The 21,023-nt window shown below is 47.8% G+C and overlaps 1 protein-coding gene across 3 annotated transcripts in view; it reads left to right on the top strand.

Annotated features, from left to right (window-relative positions):
• Positions 1 to 21,023, top strand: part of DZIP1L (DAZ interacting zinc finger protein 1 like) — a 764,020-nt gene that overhangs the window by 101,861 nt on the left and 641,136 nt on the right. For all 3 annotated transcript variants that reach the window (XM_086943917.1, XM_086943918.1, XM_086943919.1), the window contains exon 3: positions 19,552 to 19,636. In XM_086943917.1, the coding sequence (XP_086800043.1) occupies positions 19,552 to 19,636 (85 nt within the window). The remainder of the gene's footprint in view (positions 1 to 19,551; positions 19,637 to 21,023) is intronic.

Genomic DNA, 21,023 nt, shown 5'->3' with positions numbered 1-21,023 from the left:
GGCCTGCTTTAGGTCATCGAATGCTTTTTGACAGCCTGCTGTCTACTGAACCTTGTTTGGCATTTTCTTACTTGTCAGTTCATTAAGTGGAGTCACAATTGATCCATAACTCCTGACAAACTTTCTATAGTAACCAGTCTGGCCCAAGAAAGCTCGAACCTGAATCTGGGTGGTTGGAGGAGCCCAGTCCCTGATTGACTGTATTTTGCTCTCCAGTGGCTGAACTTGACCTCCACCTACAAGGTGGCCCAAGTATACAACCTGTGTCTGCCCTATCTGGCACTTGGTGGCCTTGATAGTGAGACCTGCTGCTTGCAGTGCCTCTAACACTTTCCTCAGGTGGACCAGGTGATCCTCCCAGGTGGAGCTAAAGACAGCAATATCATCTAGATATGCTGCACAGAAGTCATCCAGCCCAGTGAGAACATGATTCACCAACCTTTGGAAGGTGGCAGGTGCATTTTTCAGACCAAAGGGCATTACCACAAATTGATAATGTCCACCAGGGGTTGAAAATGCTGTCTTGGGCTTGGCATCCTCAGCTAACCTGATTTGCCAATACCCAGCTGTCAGGTCAAATGTACTTAAGTAGTTGGCAGAAGCCAATCTATCTATAAGTTCATCTGCCCTTGGTATTGGGTGGGCATCAGTCTTAGTGACTGCATTGAGACCCCTGTAGTCTATGCAGAACCTCATCTCTTTCTTACCACCCTGGGTGTGAGGCTTTGGCACTAGAACTACTGGACTAGCCCAAGGGCTATCTGAGGGTTCAATGACTCCCAACTCCAACATTTTCTGCACTTCAGTTTTGATGCAGTCTCTAACATGATCAGGCTGCCTGTAGATTTTACTCTTGACTGGCAAGCTGTCACCAGTGTCAACCTCATGGGTACACCAATTGGTCTGACTGGGTGTTAGAGAGAACATATGTCTGACTGAAGAACCTGTTTACAGTCTTTCTGCTGATGTTCAGAGAGGCTGCCACAAAAGACAACACCATCCACTGATCCATCATCAGGATTCTGAGTGAGCAGGTCTGGGAGAGGGTCACTCTCTTCCTCCTGTCCTTCATCAATGGCCATGAGCAAGCTCATGTCCTTCCTGTCGACATATGCTTTGAGCCTGTTAACATGGAGCACCCTGGGGGGGCTCCTGGGAGTTCCAAGGTCCACCAGGTAGGTGACCTCTCCCTTTTGCTCAAGAATTGTGTGGGGCCCAGACCATTTGTCTTTGAGTGCTGCTGGGGCCACTGGCTCCAACACCCACACCTTCTGTCCAGGCTGATAAACAGTCAGGACAGCCTTTTGGTCATGCCAAGCTTTTTGAAGTTCTTGACTGGCCTTAAGGTTTTCAGATGCCTTCTCCATATACTCAGCCATCCTGGAGCGGAGACCAAGTACATAGTCCACTATGTTGGTTGCAGGCTTTTTGAGAGGTCTCTCCCATCCTTCCTTCACCAAACACAAGGGGCCTCTTACAGGATGCCCATACAAAATTTCAAAAGGGCTGTATCCAACCCCCTTTTGTGGGACCTCTCTGTAAGCAAACAGAAGGCAGGGAATCAGGACATCCCATCTACGCCTGAGCTTTTCAGGTAGTCCATGAATCATCCCTTTTAGGGTCCTGTTGAACTTTTCAACAAGCCCATTGCATTGTGGATGATAGGGTGTAGTGAACTTGTAGTTGACACCACATCCCTTCCACATAGCAGTTAAGTAGCTTGACATGAAGTTTGCACCTCTGTCAGAGACAACCTCCTTAGGGAAGCCCACTCTGGAGAACACTCCAACTAGGGCTCTTGCCACAACAGGTGCTGTAGTGGTCCTAAGGGGAATAGCTTCAGGATACCTGGTGGCATGATCCACTACCACCAGTATAAACTTGTGCCCTGATGCTGTCTGGGGTTCCATTGGACCAACAATGTCAATCCCCACTCTTTCAAAGGGCACCCCCACCACAGGCATTGGTATAAGGGGGGCCTTTGTTGTGCCACCTGACTTACCACTGGCTTGGCAAGTGACACAGGAGCGACAAAACTCCTTGGTATCCTCATTCATGTGGGGCCAGTGAAAGTGTGAGACAAGTCTGTCCCAAGTCTTTGTCTGGCCTAAGTGACCTGCTAAGGGAATCTCATGGGCCAAGGTAAGAAGGAAACCTCTCTGAGTCAAGGGTACAACCAGCCTCCTGGTCATGCCAGGCTTGGGGTCTCTTGCCTCAGTGTACAGGAGTCCATCCTCCCAGTATACCTTGTGGGTACCTGTGGCGTTCCCAGCAGCCTCAGCAGCAGCCTGCTGTCTGAGGGGTTCAAGGGAAGGGCAGTCTAATTGTTCCTTCCCCGGGTCTTCTCTTGAGGGTCCCCCTGAGCCCAGAAATTCAACTTGATCAAGTTCAAATTCTTTAGGCTCAGTTTCCCTCAATTCCTGTAGGTCAGCCTCCTCTGAGACTTGATCCTCAACCTAGGGCAAGGGGGAAGGCAATGCCTTAACCCTACTGCACTTCCTCTTGGAAGGTGTCTGGTCCATTGTTCCAGGATCCAGCACCTGTTCAGTGGGGCATCTTCTGACCTGTGACCTAGTCACAGCAAGCACATGTGCTGGCAAGCCTAACATCTCCATGTGAGTCCTCTGCTCCACTTCTGATCATTGCCCAACCAACAATCCACTGGGAGGTCTGAACTAACTACAACCTTCTTTTGGCCATTTACCATTTAGTTTTCTGGGTATCCCTGAACAGCAACCTGTACTGCTCAGTGGTTAGGCCAAACCCATCAATCAGTGTACCTTTCAAGACTTGGTAATTGTTAGCATCCTCAGCTCTAGTAGTGAGGAGCTTGTCTCTACCTTTACCTTCAAAGGAGAGCCACAAGATAGCTGCCCACTGACTCTGGGGGACACACTGTACAGTGCAGGCCCTTTCCAAAGCAGTAATCCATTTGTGGCTATCACCCCCTTGTTAAATGGGGGGAACTATCTTCCTCAGGTGTCTTGTATCAAAACTCCTGTCCCTATTGCTAGGTATAATGCTGCCACCAGTGGGAATTGTCCCACTCAATTCTTGCTCTCTAGCAAAGGCAAGTCTCTCTTTGGCCAGGGCAAGTTCTTCCCTTTCAATCCTCAGATTGACCTCCCTTTCTTTAGCTTCATACACTCTCCTCTGAGGGGATGTCATCCCTCTGTGAGAAGAGGTTCGAGAGCCATTGGTTCGAATGGATCTGTTAGAGCCTCTGGATAGAGACCTAACTCGTCCACTCCCAATGTTAAGCTGGCCTGAGAGGGGCCCCAGGGGTCTCCTAGTACCATCCTCATGCCTGCTTAAGTTGGACCCGGTTAGTCTACTGACTTCTACCTGTCCCTTATCTGCCTCATCCCCAGATAACTCTAGATCCTCATCCTCCTCTTCACCTTCTGCAGAGAGATGGATAAGGTCAGGGTCACCTGTGGTTCCCTCTAGGGGAGGCATGTTCCCATCTGGATGAGAAGGATCTGTGTTACCAGCCCTCCTAGCATCATAAGTCTCTAAGAGACCAATCAGAAAAGGAATTGTGGGGTTAGACCCCTGTTTTAGCTTCCAGGAGGTACACACTTGTCTCATCTCCTGGAAGCTAAGAGCAGCATATCTGGAAGTGACCTGTGGAAGGTCCACTGACACAAGGGGAGACTCAGAGTTTCCTCCTTTGTCTGACATGCTGATTCTAGTGTGGTGTAAGTGATGCACCTACCTACACTATATGTTTGCCTACTGATCCCTTGCTAAGAGTTGTAGCCAAGGTGTGCTAAGCCTTGAGGAGCTACAACAGCTGGTTCAGTAGAACTCAGAGTATTCTAAGCTAAGTTATATGTACCTGGAGTACTTATGTGATCTTTCACAAGATATTCTTAGGATACGTGTGGTAAAACAACAGCAAGCTCAAATCCCCACCGCTGCTCACCAATGTGAGAAGGTGGCCTGATATGCAGTGCTCACTATTCTAGTGGACACTATGTATCAGTCCAACAACCCTTATTGATGATTGGTTGTAAGTCAACCTTATAGACCAGCTATCCTAGTAGCGTGGATACGAGCAGTCTTCGGGCTAAACTCTAGAGGGCGTGTTAAGCCAGCTGTTATACCATCACATATACCCCTTGAACACCAAGTGAAAGGACACCACACAAGTGTTATGAAAATAAACAATGTATTTATTAGAATCACAACAGCCCTGTACTCTTTATGAGGACAGGGTACTAAGCACAAAACAAAACTCTTACGGAAATACTTAAGTTCGCACAATTTACACAAATGCCCGAGGGGCACGGGAAACCATATACTACAAAAGTGGAATGCGAAATTACTAGCAGGTAAGTACTGTACTAATAGGCTTTGGAATCGCTAGGACTTGACTACTGAACCTTCAGATTACTAATAGGAGGCCTAGGGGACTCGGGTGCAGAGTGTGCACTCTCACGCGTGATGCGGGACAAAGTCTATGGTAGCTAGATTTCACAAAGTTAGTGTTCTCGGGCGAACCCGACCTGGTAGGAGGAAAACGAAAGTGGATTCTGACCCTTGGATAGTGAGGCTATGCTGGGGCACCGAAATGCCGAAGTTACCTAGCCCAGGGGCTGCAGCTGCATAGGTCTCAAAAGACGTCGGGAATCCTCGTAGACGGACTAGGAGCCTGAAGAAAGAAGTTGCTGGCAGGCGACCAGTGAAGAGAGTTCGAGTTGATCCAAGCCTGGATCGAAGATGGATGACACCTGAAAGCAGAGGGGACCAAGTTCGTGACTACTAGCCAGTAGTCAGGTGGCACCAGGAGGGCACTGGATGGTAGTCACCTCGACTAAGTGAGTAGGCGACGCTGTGCTCTGCAGATCTCACGGACCAGGAGGCGTTGTCGGCGACCAGGATGGAGGAGCGAGCTGTCCCACGATGGATGAAGCTGTCGACGTCGCTGGACCCAGGATTGGGGCAACAAGTCTTGGCTAATTCAAACCCACGCGGTGGACTCAAAATGGCGTCTGGAGTGGACCAGGAGGGTCCGGGGTGTTCCTCTTTTGGAAGGGAGCAAGGGCCAGTCTGGAGCAACCAGACCAGCAGCAGTGATGTCGTCGGGCGTCGTTCAGAAGGCCACAAGCCAGCGGGCTAGTAGCCAAACAACGCGGTGAGCAGCAAAAAGCAGAAGGGCCCCACGCAGATCGTGGAGATGCTGGGAGGCTGAACTTCGGTGCTGGAGCTGCTCAGGGTCGGGGCTTCTTGGACCCCAAAGCACTCACCAGAGGATCCCTCGGCGGTCGTGCTGGAAAGAAGTCGTGCAGTCTTGAAGATGGCCGGTCCCTCGAGGTCTCGTCGCACCCACGGTTCTCAGCTTAGCTGTAGAGGTGGGTAGAGGTCAGAGGTGCCAGGGAAGCCGTTTCTCGTCGAGCTGGGCAGTCGGATTCCTGAGGAAGGACTTGCAGCAGACCGCAGTGTTCTTAAGATGGTGCCTGCGGATGCAGGGTGACTACTCCTTAGTCACAAGGGAGAATCTTGAAGAAGAAATCTTGAAGTCCTTTTGTAGAAAGTCGTGTCTTGATTCCAAAGATGATCTAATTTGGAAGGGTCCCCGCTCCTGCCTTTATCCTAAAGAAAGGGGTGGGTATGCGACTAGGTCCTGCCCTAGGGGTGGGACCAGGAAGGGGGGTGGTTACACCCCTCTCCCATGCCGGACTTTCCCCAGGCCAGGGGCTGGTGTGCCCCTGGAACTGGTTCTAGCCGGCAGATGCGTAGTGAGCACCGGGGTGCCACTCAGCAGTCACCTTACTGTAAATCCCTGCCTACCCAGGATACACAAAACCCTGTCTGGGATGCTGCTAGCACCGCCCCTGACAGGAAACCCTTTGTCCAAGCTCTCCTCGCTGGAAGGACTCCCAGCAGCAGGAGGTCAGACTCGTGTCTGTGGTGGCAGCATCCATTTTGTGGAGCTGAGGCTTCAGTTAACTTTAACCGGGGTTCACAGTTACATACATGTCGTGTCCCTCTAGAAGGGTGGAATGCTAACCCCGTTGCCAGAATTGGCGAGGGGTTAGTATTCCAATTCGTATGACACCTTACTCGACATGTTTTGATAAAGCAATACCAGAGTTAGCATTTAACCGCGAGGATTATAATGCACTTAAGAGTATATGGTATGCGTTATCATGGAACAGCTATTAGGACTTGGTTCCGCAAGCTGCAAACGGGCTCAGCTCATGCCAGAGCACCATCTCACACGATTCCAAGCACTCTGCCTTCAGCATTGTCAAGGCCTGCCATAGGAGTGACTGATAGGAATCTGTGTGTCCATTTTAGGTTTAGATATAGGTATACTATATCTAAAGCAAAGGGTGATTACACCACCTTGCCCCAGCTGTCGTGCAGCCAGTTGTGTCAGATTTAGATGGCAATCCAGGGGTGGCATAATACATGCTTCAGCCCCTGGTAGGCCCTGGGTACACCTATGCCCTGAGTTACAGGGTCTGATAAGGTGGCCCAGTCCCAATTGGATAATGCACCTAAGGTACACATGTCAATTTAGTGAGAGAACAGCTAGGCTGTGGGTCTGATTGGCAGGCCCACAGCCAGGGAAAGTCGTAAACCAGTGAAACAAAAGCAAAAAATCTGGGTGATCATAGGATTGCAGACCCTACTCTCCTACAGTCGGGAGGGATCAACTCCCGGAGGCTTTTGCGTTCTCCACCATGCCAATTTATTTTACTAGCATGCCAGTGATATCCAGCAATTTATCTTGGCATGACCACCATCAGCGTTCAACGCCCTTCAGGATCTTTGATATGTTTGGATAGGAACGTTGCCATACGGGCATCAATCTCCGGTGTGGCCGGAACCTTGCCATCCAATGAAGGTCTAGGGCCGCTGATCTGAACCCGGAGCGAGCCTTCTGATCCAGAGGCTTGTGCAGTCTCCTGGCCACATTTTGGCCACTTTACCACATGGGGCCCACTCTGAGAAGCGGGGCAAAGCAACTCCTTTGAAACTCAACAGTAGAGGCATCAGGCGGGAAGGTAAGTGGAAGGTCTCCAGGGTCGTTCGTGGTCCGACTCACACCCTGATCCCATAGGGTATTCGTCCGGAGGGGAAACATTGGGGACTTAGTTGTCCAAGGGTGGGGTAGCGGTCGGGACGTTGACTGGAGGGTAGGAGGGTTAGCCTCCAAGAACGCCTTTTTTAATTTAGCGAAGGCGTCTAGATCCACCCCATCAGAATGTGAGCGTTTGCGTAGATTCTCGGGGCGGGAGGGAGACATTGGTCTCCTCTGGGGGTTTGGGGGTCGAAGGCCCAGGAGAGTCTTCCCTCAATGTGAGGGGTTGAAGTCACCTTTGCGCTAGGTCTATTTGTCTTTTCTTCAGAGGAGCCATGGCATCCGGGACTGCCCTGACCATGGAGGCGTCCACTGTGCCACAAAAGTCATCATTGACTGGGAAATACTGGACCTTCTCATCTTCTTCAAAATACTCCCAGAGATCCTCCATCCTGGTAAGTGAACCAGGGTAATGACAATATCTCAGGGGGAAAAAAGGGGTAGGCCACCCATGAGGTAAAGTGGGTATAGTATCTGGAATCCCAAGAGGTAAGTATCTAGCTAGAGGGGTACAGGGTCTGCGATCCCCAAAGGTAAGAAGCGAGCTGGGCTATTGCCCACCAATGGGTACCTTCCTGGAGGCAGTTGCAGCTCAGGTGGCTGTAACGAAGGGCGTTGACCCAAACTTAGCCCGCAGGGTGTTTTGCTCCAAGCTGGCTGGGGATTCAGACTAAGCGGCTGCATTGCGTAGCCGTAGGCACTCAACATCCTTTGAAATTGATGCGGTCTTTGGCTCACAGGCTTCACGCATGTCTGTAACAAAACTCGGGAGGCGCACCCTCTAGCAGCTGGATGACCACCGGGCACTCCACCCCCCAGGTGAGTACAATCAATGAAGCAGCAGCGAAGAACCGACTAAGCATTCCTGCGGCTGCTGCGGCAGAGACGAAGTCCCCTCTGCGCTCCATTCACTTCAATAAACCTGCCAAGCTTAACATAAAACAAGCATTGGCATAGCCAATAGGTCTCGCCTTTAGGAACTTATAAGTGTTTAGCCATGTAACACTTGATGTTGTTGCATCAAGGATATTGTGCTGGATAACTAAACCCTTATAAGGTCCCAAAGGCAAGACCTATTGGCTATGCCAATGCTTGTTTGGTTTGGCCCTATGCTCTGTTTTTGTACGGTTCGTTGCAGATAGGGATTATGTACCCCTAATGTTATGTGCAGTGCGCCACAATGATGCAATGCATCACGTGTTAGCGTGGAAAGATGGGTTCTGGGGGCATATAAAGGAGCAGCGTGTTATACAGTTTACAGAACTGTGCCTGACTGTATAGGGTAATGTTTTGAAGGACGTCAGTAGGCTCCATGTATAATCACTCACAATTAACATTAATGTAAATTATCCAGATGCCAATGTAGCTTTGATGGAGTTTTACTTAGGGGTAATGTTACTAGAAAAGACATGCTAAATTGTACCTGCGTTAAAACATTGCTCAAGAATTTTTTTCGTTTCCGCTTGCTTAATTTCCAAAGTACATTCCAATATCTACAGTAATAGGTTTAGGGTTATGGGTGGGAACTGAGCGGTTTCCAAGGAAGAGGTATTGCCCGGCGATTGCCAATGTAAAAGCCAACTATATTTGTGAATAATCACAAGGCCTCAAAATGGTTTCCTACACAAATTTATGCACCTGAAATTATGTCTACATCGTCTGATATCACAACGGTACAAGAGAGCAAGGGCTTTCTCAACAAGAAAAGTTTTTTTCGAGCATGAAGTTAAGATGCATTGGCCCGCAGCTGGTAGTAGGAAAGTGACATGCTAACATAATTGAATAAATGTGATGGGACACTTAGGAGAGAGAGACGTGCGGAAGGGAACACTTAAAATGTTGTTACAAACAAAATTGAATTACAAATTGCTGTCTCCGTGCAACCTGCGACAAGAACCAGAGATAGCGAGAGACAGAGTGCGAGCGAAAGACAGAGTGAGTGAGGGGAATAAAAGAAAAGTAAGAGAGAACGCGAGAGACAGAGTGCGAGCAAAAGACAGAGTGAGTGAGGGGGCCCGCAGCTGATAGTAGGAAGGTGACATGCAAACATAATTGTTGAATAAATGTGATGGGACACTTAGGAGAGAGAGCCGTGCATGAGGGAATGACTAATGCTAAAACTGTAACAGCCCACTACAAAGGCAAAGTACATGGAGCCCCCGTTCCCCGGCCCACCACCTACCCTTTTTGCTGAGGTGGGCCCCTGGAGCTCAGGGCCCCCGCACCATGGGGGCTGCGGGGCCCTTTTTACTCCACTGCTGCCCTGCTATTCATAGCCATGATGTAACCTGTATACTTCTCTCATGCTGCTTTCACCAGTCTCACTTGTGCTCTTCCCATGCACATCCACCCAACTCCTCCAGTGCCCCCATCCATACTTCCTGTGCTTTTAATCTCCTTTTTAGGTCTCGCCTCTCAATGCGCAAGCGCATTGAAGAGGCGAGACTATAGCGTCTTAAACAGACTTTACCTAACTGGGCGATTTGGTGCTGTGCCCGTGGCTTTTAGGTCAATGCGCAAGCGCATTGACCTAAAATGCCCGTGCACATCACCAAATCGCCGTCTGTTCCCTCAGCCGCACTCCTCCCACACCTTTGAAGTGAAGCTTAGCTTCACTTCAAAGGCCCCTGCTGCTTTCACTCCCTCTCCCCGCTCCGCCCCCTCCCCTGCCCGCCGTGTCGCATTTCTCCTCCCCCCCTTCTCTGCCTTCCCTCCGTCACTCGGCCCCCTCCCCTGCATGCGTTTTACGGACTTCCTTTTATCCTGTGCCCTTTAGCCCTGTTTTACTTTTTCCCTAATCTTAGACCGTATTTTCTCCAAACTGTTCACACTATCTTTCTCAGTCGTTTGTAAATAATTGTGCGTGTGTGTGCACATGTTCAGCTACCACCACTGATTTTGTGAGAGTTATTCTACCCGAGTTGCACAGCGGCTTCGCATGCCCGTTTTACACACTGTCACCAGCCTGACACTGAAGCAGGCAGATTTTCCACTTGGGCTGTTAAACGTAATCTTCATCAAGAAGGCCCCTACTACTTACAGTTAGCTGCGAAAAACACAGTCTGGCGGATGCTACAGTCATTTAAGCACAGTGCGAATCTCAAGCTTTTATTCGAAGCTATGGCTTCTTGAAAATAATAAATATTAATGTATGTTTGAACGAATGTGTCTGGGTTGTCCAGGAATCCGCCTGTTTGACTCTGGATACCGTCCAGCCAAGAAAATGTTCGATGTTGAAAGGTAAACAATTTTTGAAAGATGCACTGGGCTGCGCAGTTATCCGGGTGAATGATGGCGTTGCAGGCATGCAGCCATCTGAGTGTACGTCTGTAAAACGCTGTACGGCGCACCGACAACACGAGCGCTTTGTGCAGCGCTACATAATAAATATAAGAAAATAAAAGGAGATGTTTGCTTCAGATCAACAGCTCAGGCTCGAGGTATGCACCTAAAAATAGGGTACTTTTGTTTTTTCGCATTTTTTTTCGTCAGTAATGCTCGAGTTCCCCTGTTTCACGCTAAAACGGATACACCACCACATCCACCATCACCATCACATCCACCATCACATCCACCATCACCACCACATCCACCATCACCTCCACATCCACCATGACATCTACAGCCACATCCACCACCACATCCACCACCACCACATCCACCACATCCACCACCACCGCATCCACCACATCCACCACCACCGCATCCACCACATCCACCACCACCGCATCCACCACCACACCCACCACCACTACATCCACCACCACATCCACTACAACCCCACCCCATCCACCACTACCACCACCACCGCATCCACCACCGCATCCACCATCACCACATCCACCACCACCACATCCACCGCTTCCACCACCACATCCACCATCACCACCACATCCACCACCACATCCACAACCACATCCACCGCCACATCCACCATCACCTCCACATCCACCATGACATCCACCGCCACATCCACCACATCCACCACCACCACATCCACCACCACCACCACATCCACCATCACCTCCACATCCACCATGACATCCACCGCCACATCCACCACCACCACATCCAACACCACCGCATCCATCACCACCACCGCATCCACCACCACCACCACTCCCACCACCACTACATCCACCACCACAACCACCACCCCATCCACCACCACATCCACCACCACATCCACCATCACCTCCACATCCACCATGACATCCACCACCACATTCACCACATCCACCACCATCACATCCACCACCGCCACATCCACCACCACATCCACCACCACTTCCACCACCACCGCATCCACCACCACCACCGCATCCACCACCACCACCACCACCACTACATCCACCACCACATCCACCACAACCACCACCCCATCTACCACCACCACCGCATCCACCACCACCACTGCATCCACCACCACATCCACCGCATCCACCACCACTGCATCCACCACCACATCCACCATCACCACCTTATCCACCATCACATCCACCACCACCACCACCACATCCATCACCTCCACCACCACCACCACATCCACCATCACCTCCACATCCACCATGACATCCACCACCACCATATCCACCAACACCGCATCCACCACCACCACATCCACCACCACCACCACCACACCCACCACCACTTCCACCACCACCGCATCCACCACCACCACCGCATCCACCACCACCACCACTACATCCTCCACCACATCCACCACCCCATCCACCACCACCACCGCATCCACCACCACCACCGCATCCACCACCACATCCACCGCATCCACCACCACCGCATCCACCACCACATCCACCATCACAACCACATCCACCATCACATCCACCACCACCACCACCACCACCACATCCACCACCACATCCACCATCACAACCACATCCACCATCACATCCACCACCACCACCACCACCACCACATCCACCATCACCTCCACCACCACCACCACATCCACCATCACCTCCACATCCACCATGACATCCACCACCACCACATCCACCACATCCACCACCACCGCATCCACCACCACCGCATCCACCACCACCACCACACCCACCACCACTACATCCACCACCACATCCAATACAACCACCACCCCATCCACCACTACCACCACCACCGCATCCACCACCACCTCCGCATCCACCACATCCACCGCATCCACCACCACCACATCCACTTCATCCACCACCACATCCACCATCACCACCACATCCACCATCACATCCACCATCACCACCACTTCCACCACCACATCCACCACCACTTTCACCACATCCACCACCACTTTCACCACATCCACAACCACCACCACCACATCCACCACCACTTTCACCACATCCACAACCACCACCACAACACCACATCCACCACCACCACATCACCACCACCTCCACCACCACCACATCCACCACCACATCCACCCCCACATCCACCATCACCACCACCACCACATCCACCACCACCATATCCCCCAGATCCACCACCAACACATCTATATGTGTGTGGCTCTGTGTGTGTTTAGGTGCAAATGCAATGTTCTTGGATTTTCGTCACAATAAAATACACTGAACATAATCTTCACAACAGTTATTTACAAACGTTTAAGCTATTGCCATTATAAATTACAATAACTTTTATTTAAGTATTAATTATTTACAAAATTAAAAGCCATTGTTATTTGTAATATCAATACATCTAAGTCACCTAAATACAACACACATTGCATTACAAATGCTATAGGTGTCACATTTGTAAAAGTTAAAACTATTGACATTGTAACTGACAAAGCTATTAATTTTGCTACTTTCAAAACCAACACATAAATAAAAAAAGTGTCATTTACAATACCAAGAGCTCAAACTTTCCTAATGCGAGACCTATTGCATTTCCAATGCTTGTTTCAGCTTATCATCCTTGTGCTCTATCCTGCTTTTCATCTGTTTCACATGCGCCTCATGCTTTTGGCAGTAGGTATAGTCTTCCATACAACTACCCTCCTTAAACGTACAAATACTTTTTCATCAGCATTTCCATGTAATTCCTCCTATTATATCACTGCCATCATCTCCTTCTGTCTGTGCCCCAACCTGCACCCCAAGTCTTTCCTTTCTGTGTACAATGCTGATGCCTTTCTCCTCTGTTCTTTTAGCCTGTTACTCACAGTCTGCCTTATCTGTGTTCCTGATGCTGCACTCCCAACACTGCATCCAATCCTCATGGTAATAACCTGCACTTTTTATACCCCCTGCCTCTAAAGTCTGCCCTTCATGAGTACCTCAGTGCTGCTATATACACCCTGACCTCAGTATACAGCAACACTCACTGCTTCATAGCCTTATCCATCGCATGTACTCCCATGGTGCTATCGTACACCGGCCCTCTCACCTCATATTTTACCTTATTTCTCTGCCCACCAAATTGTCATCACATAGTACGACATATCAATGGGTGCCCAAATGTGGAAGTCAGTTGCAGTAATCGGTACTAACTCATTAAAACTCAGCACTGAAAAGGTGGAAGTTGTTGTTTTAGGGTCTTCTGTTACATTCCTGGATTAACAAAATCAAAACCCACATTTGCACTTTTAAGGATCAGGTATACAATGGGTTTTAGAGTTTGGTAAGTCAGAAGGCTTGTGAACACTAATATCCATTTTCTAATGTACTAAGCTCATTTAACGATTCGGAAATGTTTTTTTCATATCCAGAGCTGCCAAACCACATGGTGCCACCATGTGTAACATGATTTTAGCTTCCTTAACACGTTTACCCTGTGATGAGCCAAAATCACACTGTGGCAGGAAAGGTGAGCTGAAAACCACTGCAGAGAGGGATTTACAGTTTGTCTATTGAGGCTGCAAGCTGGCAATGTTCATCAAGAAGGTTCATGCATCCCAACATATGCGTGCTGGGAAGGGAAAGATGAGAAACCGCCATTGCATTTACTGTAGAGGCCCCTGCCTGTATCATTTACAGCGAGGACTATGGCATTATCAAGGCTTTCAGAAATATTCCAGGCATTACTCTGCTTAACGTTAACAAGCTGAATCTTCTCAGACTAGCTCCTGGTATGCACGTGGGGCTTTTCTGCATTTGGCCAGAGAGCTCCTTCCGCAAGCTGGATGAATTGAATGGCAGGTGGCGTAAACCTGCAATGCTTAAGTCCAGCTACAACCTACCAATGCACAAGATGACTAATACAGATGTTAGCAGGATCCTGAAAAGCCAAGAGATCAAAAAGGCTTTGCCTGCACCCAACAAAAAGATCAAACGCAGAGTTCTTAAGAAGAATCCTCTTAAGAATTTGAGAATGATGGTAAAACTGAACTCGTATGCAAAGACTGTACGCCGCAATGCAATCCTGCGTCATCTTCCCAAACCAACACCAGACAAACCTGAGAAGCCTGAAGTTGTCAAAGTACCCAAAGAAGTCAAAAAGCCCACAGATTCCAAGAAAGTCAAGGGAAAACCCTCGAAATGAGCCTGAGACAGTGTTTCTAAACAATGGTTCAAACTGGTTGTAAAACAGGTCTAGCCGTTAATAAAGTGCTTAAAAAAGAAAGAAAAGAAAACACCCCATGACATTGACAACATCATAAATAACCTTTTGTTTTCGTTTTTTTTGGTGGAAGGAGGAGGAGGTCGATAGGAGCAGGGGACAGGGACAGAAGGCCCTCTGGGGGAGCTCGTGGCATAAAGCTCTGCCCCTTTCAAGGCCACGCGCCCTCCTCACAAGGCAACTTTTGTTCTCAAGTTGGCAGGCCTGCAAATCGATACATGGGTTTTGGAAACCATACCGAATAGATATTTGGGAGGGGTGTGTTTTAAGCGTTGCTTCCAAATACCAATTCCTTTTGGTATCTACTGATGTTTTGTGACCAAACTTTGGTTGTAAAACTTAAACATTTTACTTTTAAACTCACAGAAGCTGGTAATCCATTCTCAAAGGCTGAATGACGAAAGTTGACAAAAATGTTCTTATGATTGAGCCGAGGTCCCTGGGACCACTGCCTACTCCTAAAACAGGTTTGTATAACATCTCATTTTTTTTATTTAAACACATTCCATTTGCTTTTAAGGAAAATGAGCTGCACTATAAAATATTGCTTGATTTAAAAGCAATCACTGACATGGTTGTCTGTTGACCCCAACAGACCAACATCCCCGTGATTGAGGCATGGGATGCAACTGCAACCTAACTCATGAATATTAACAAGGTATTGCGACCCACCACCATTCTGTATTTTGTGAACCGACCTATTAATACATACGTCAGTTAACAAAATCAAAATCTATTCAGTAAAAGTCAGTGCGCAATCTGCAACCACTTTTACTGAATCAATTCTTTGTACATGAGGCCCTAATGTCCTTGCGGTCAAACACTGGAACGCTATACCTCTTCAATTGCACCTTTGGAAGTTTTCCCAGTTGTTATTGTGTACTGTGTCAGGTGTGCTGACTTCCACACTAAGTGTAAGGACACCCGCTAGTGTGATCTCACCCCCCTTCATGAATATTTGGCATTCATTATTTCATGCAATCAAATCCCCCAAAATCTAACTCAAACAATGTATCTACGGATCTATGATAAATCCATACACATAAAAAAAGATGCTTGTCTACCGTGGTGCTTACTCCTTGTCTATTAAAGCCCAGACAGATAGCCTCTGAGAGGAAATGGCTTCCCCTGCGACCTGTTTCTCTTCCGTCAATGCGTAATCTCGCCCCACACAGTCAATCGACGCTTGGAGTGGCTAGTATGATACTGCAACAGGAAATGGAGTAGTTTCCACGCAGGGGGCAGCACAGCCTTAATTTTCTTTACATGTAACAATTGATTACTTATTAAAACTCTTGGCTTAAACTGGTAATTAAATGCCCAAACAAGTACTTTAACCAAGGGCAGTAGCAGCCAATGGTGTTTATTGATTTCCTATAAGGCTCCACATGCCTGCAGTACACAATGGCTTTTTAGTTGTGGCAATGCAAATTGTCACAGACGAGTCTAAGCAAGAGAAAAAAAATGAAAAAAAAATAGAAATAATACTGTAACAGCAGCTGTTTTCAGGAGAGAGAGCCGTGCACGAGGGAATGACTAATGCTAAAACTGTAACAGCAGCTGTTTTAAGGAGATAGAACCGTACACGAGGGAAGGACTGCTGCTAAAACTGTAACAGTACTGTTTTCAAGCACACTCGGGCTTGTGGTGCCATCCGCCTTGCGGGAGCGAGCCAATTAGCATGCGCTCCGCTGCTCGCTCCCGGAAGATGGATGCCGCCACAAGCACGAGTGTGTGCTTGAAAATTAGCAGACCGATAGCTAAAGGCCCTCCTAGAGCAGTGCATGCGCGCTTCCTAGGCGAGATCTAAAGACAATGTTTTCCAAACATTTGCTTTTCTCGTTGGCTCCAAAATTCTTACCATCAGCAGAAGAACTGCTTTGAACATTTCTTTTAAATTTGATAAAATAAAAAAAGTCTAATACTGAGCACTAACCAGCTGCCTCTATTCATGACTGAAAGTGGTTATCTAACAAGATCATTAGGCTAATAAAAGGGTTCCATGCGAAATATAAACTGCAAAGGATCAGGCAGCTCAAGCATACAGCCCACTACATGACCGAAGACCTGGGCCTGGTGTAGATCCAAATTCGAAGGAACAGTATCCTATTCAAATCCTATTAATTAACGATCCGTGCATTCTTCTAGTTTAATAATACTAGTTAACGCACTCGTGTTGCCATCCGGGGCCTGCAGATAGTTGAGCTTCTATCATTTCCATGCACATTTTCATTGAGAAGTAACTTCAATTTCCGCTAAAAATCATGTAATATTGCAAAGCTTTGACATACTTCACAGCCCAAAACCTTAAGCCTCCTAACCCCGGGGTCCCTCATCATGTGCTTGACCAACTATTTTTTTTCCAACTCAAATTTTGATACTTGCTATAATTCTACAATGATGAACAACGAACTACGGCAACCATCACCAGGAGGAACAGGGGGGCAACAAACAAGCAAGGTCTGGGTGAACATTTCACACCCAATTAGCGATACTCTGACATTTTGCTTTAGAAGAAAATATTTCTTTGCACATCAGCAACACTAAACCAGTGTGTGTAAAGGAAATCACCATTGGCCAGAAAAGTTATCCACCACATATACCACACACAGAAAACATTGTTCGAGTTAGAGGAAGAAAAGGTCTGGAAGGCTCAACTGTAAAAGCAGGAGAGAGGGGAGTTCCAATCCCACTTTCCCGAGGGATCTAGATTAGGTCATCCGGGGTCATGTAAAGGCCCCTGACCTTTAGTTCTCCAAAGTGGCACTGCTCGGTGACAGGGTACATTACGGTATTAAATTATTATATAAAAATGACTATGAGAGGGATATACGTTTGGACCCAAATGTTGTCAATGAACGGGAATCACATTTTAGTAAGCAGGTAATTATGTATTTTCTTTAGAGGTCATGCGTCTGTGTTTACGTTTTCCTACGTATTAAAAATGTAATATCTAAAGATGAGTCACTCAAGGGCAGTGTTGTAAAGTGAATGGGGGGGGGGTGGGAATTAACCTTCCTATCTGCACTTAAGTGGCTCTTCGAGAAAACAGACTGAGAAGCAGAGGAAACAACAAATTGTGCTGATTAAACTGATCCCAAATGCCCTTATAAGAATGCCGGCCTGTGCATAGGATCTTTGAAACTTGCACCTAAGAGCCCCTGAAATGAGAGACCGGGCTAAATGTGCATTTCCCGAAGCAGGGCTGGAAAGAATAATCGAGGCGTGTCATTCCCTTCATTCATGTAAAATGCGCGTGTGTTTGTGTCTTGGCTGTGACTGCGGCTCTGCTGGGATATTAATGCCTGTTATGCTGAGCTAATGTTTATCAACGTCAGCCGGTTACAGATTTACAGCTGGCTGCACGACTTCCTATTTTCGTGCTTGATCTGCATTTCCAGGGCTGCACTCGACAATGCAGGCGTGCAGAAAATCCCAGGATTTCAAACATAACACAATACCACGGTCTGCACGGGAGAAAATTAAAAAGTCAAAATCTTCAAGACGCGCGACCAAGCCAAAAGGATTGTCAATCCTGGGGTCATGCATTAACAATACATGTACACGATGTTTGGAGTATAACCTGCTCTGCGTGTCCCGATTGTGCCCCCAATTAAAAAAAAGACTTTAAAATTATATTCTTTGCCGAAATGTCTGCTTGCTATCATACTAACTGAACTCTGAGTAAATGGCATGTCAGGAGACAGAGGCAGTTAACGCCCGCTATAAAAAGGGTAAATATAGGGAAAATCATAATGGGCACACATAATACCCCCTCATCCTTTAGCTAAAAGTTACGCAACAATTGTGCAGAAGAAACAGCGGGCACTACATAAAGTAAAAAAAAATACCAAATGACAACTGTCCTCATCGAACCAAACATGCAGGATGCACCTTAAAACAAGAGTGGTGAGAGCGCGCGCTTGTGTGAAATCTGACACAACAGATGGCACACTGCGCGCCGCTGCACGTGACTGCAAGCCTTAGGCCTTTTCGCACGCACAAGCGTGTGAAAAGGTCAGAGCGTTTTCAAAAGGTCGTTTTCCTAGAGCAGCACATGTGCGCTGCCTAGGCTCGACCTAAAACACAGTAAGTGCGACGGGAAGCCTGGGTGTAAATGTATATAATGATTGCAATGATAAATGAGACAAATAGTGAAAGAAGGAAGGGGAAAGCGCCCACACTTAACTCACAAAGAAAGGGAAAGTCCTAGGAAGGGAAACAACGGTTATGTCAGATGGAGGTCCCTGATTGGATGGACTTTCAGGTTCTAGAACTTTGTTGTTGTTTTAGACTCATGGATATGTAGCCCAAGTGTTAAGTGTTTTGTTTTGACAGATTGCTGTAAAACTAAACAAGGAGAGAAAAGCCTAATCCTCGCTTCTGGGTCCGGCCATAGAATCAATGCACAGCAAGTGGATCCAGGAAAGGCTTGATGCTGCAAAACAAAATGGTTACCAGTAGTAGTAGTTTTGCAGCTTCGACTTTTTTGGATTCACATGTAGCCCACCCCCTCCCCAGAAATGTGAGGGGACAAACTGTTGAGGTTAGGGACGCATCAGGAGAAGATGAAGCTCCAACTAATAAAGCCGTCAAGCGGAAAAAGGAATTTGAAGATGGCGCCCAGGCATGGGGACTTCTGGGGCGCCGTCTGACGTCTCACGACCCTGAAATAATGTACAGCATGTGAATCCAGAAAACTCTTCATGTTGCAAAACTACTCCTATTGCTAAGTAACCATTTCATTCCTAGCAATAACACTCTACTACAAAAGTACCTCATTGGGATATACTGACTGATGAAAAGTAATACGCAAAAAAAAACAGAAAAAATGAGCGCATGTGTCACACTAGTGTTTTTCACTCCTCATGCAGTGCGAACTCTGCGACAAAGCCTTCACAAAAGTTTCCTACCTTGATTGCCATGTGGAACGCCGACACCCTGAGGTCACTGAGATTGGTAAGTGCAAGCATATTGTTGTTGAGATGTGTACTCTATGTCACCATGTTAAAGCCAAAGATTTGAGTGTGCAGCTGAGTCTTGTATGTGGTAATTTTATAAAGACAATCAGCATGTGTTGGAAAACGAGGCAGTTTCTGTGAGGCCTGCACAAATAACATGTCACATTTGTCCTTCACTGGGAACCAAACACCCTAGTGTAGTGCCTGACGCTCAGAGGGTAGCAATGCAGAGCAGTCTAAGGCTTACTAAAGAGAGGTGGTGTGGGCTAGTAATGGCCATTACAGGTGCCCAGAAATAACACTCAATAATTGATTCTCCAGTCTGTACTTTGCTTTATAAAAGTAAGAGTACATTTATTAAACACATACGCTACTTAATACTATGCACCAATTTACAAATATACATAAGCTGTTGGAATTACTTTGTGACTTTGCATAACATCTCCACCCCTCCCGCAGGGGGGGGTGGCGTCTAGTAGCACCACTCCCAGGTATGCACAACATCTTGCCCCCTAATTCACAGGGTTGACACAACTTGGAACGAGGCAAAAAAACTTGGACCTTGCCAACAGGCACCATCCCTGTGGCGATCCATCCCATCATCTCAACAAGTATTAAAAATAGGTACACACATGCCCTGGGGACACATAACCCTGACTGGGCATTGTATACTGACCATACAGTATGCACCTCTACATCTTAGTAGCTATCAGTCTGGGCTGTCCTTCCCCTAACGCAGTAATAAGTATACATGTTTGGGCATCACTTCAAATGAGGTACTCATCATAGTTGATAACAGTTGTAATGCATTGCAATCACAGCCTCTAAAAGGCATCACAGGTAAAATCACAGGATTGCGCAAATACAGCCAGGAAACCTAGCAACATTACCCAATGTGGCTTATGATGTCCCTTAAGACAGGTATTTCACATAACACATTTGACTTGCAGTCCCTCTAAAAGGAATAACGTTAGTAAATGCATTTTTGGTGCAATTACACCTCTTCGCCTCCATGGGATGCCCTCCTCCAGACATCCCCAAGTCAGCCCTTCATCCCTTTGGCGAAGTCCCTAAGGCACCCACAGCTGATGAACAAATGTTCCAGCCACAAGATGCTGTTGACGCATGGCTGAGCCCTTGAGGGGTTATTTCTATGAAGTCTCCAGAGACTTAGCAAGGGGCTTTCTATCTTCATGCTGGGGGAGACTGCGTTGCTCCTGCAGCTACCCCCCGCAACAGCGCTCCCCCTCTCTCGATGACCTCGGGGTCCAGGGTGAGCTCCTGTCACCCCTAGGTGGCATTTTCACATCGAGTGCGCAGCGCTCCCTGGCTTTACTTCTTTCAGGGGCTCCTGGGACCTGACCCTATCAGGGGCATATTGGAGA

The sequence above is a fragment of the Lissotriton vulgaris genome, chromosome 11 (genome assembly GCF_964263255.1).
Source record: "Lissotriton vulgaris chromosome 11, aLisVul1.2, whole genome shotgun sequence".
NCBI classification, from domain to species: domain Eukaryota; kingdom Metazoa; phylum Chordata; class Amphibia; order Caudata; family Salamandridae; genus Lissotriton; species Lissotriton vulgaris.
The sequence above is the reverse complement of the archived record's forward strand: the minus strand, read 5'-3'. Positions and strand labels throughout refer to the sequence as shown.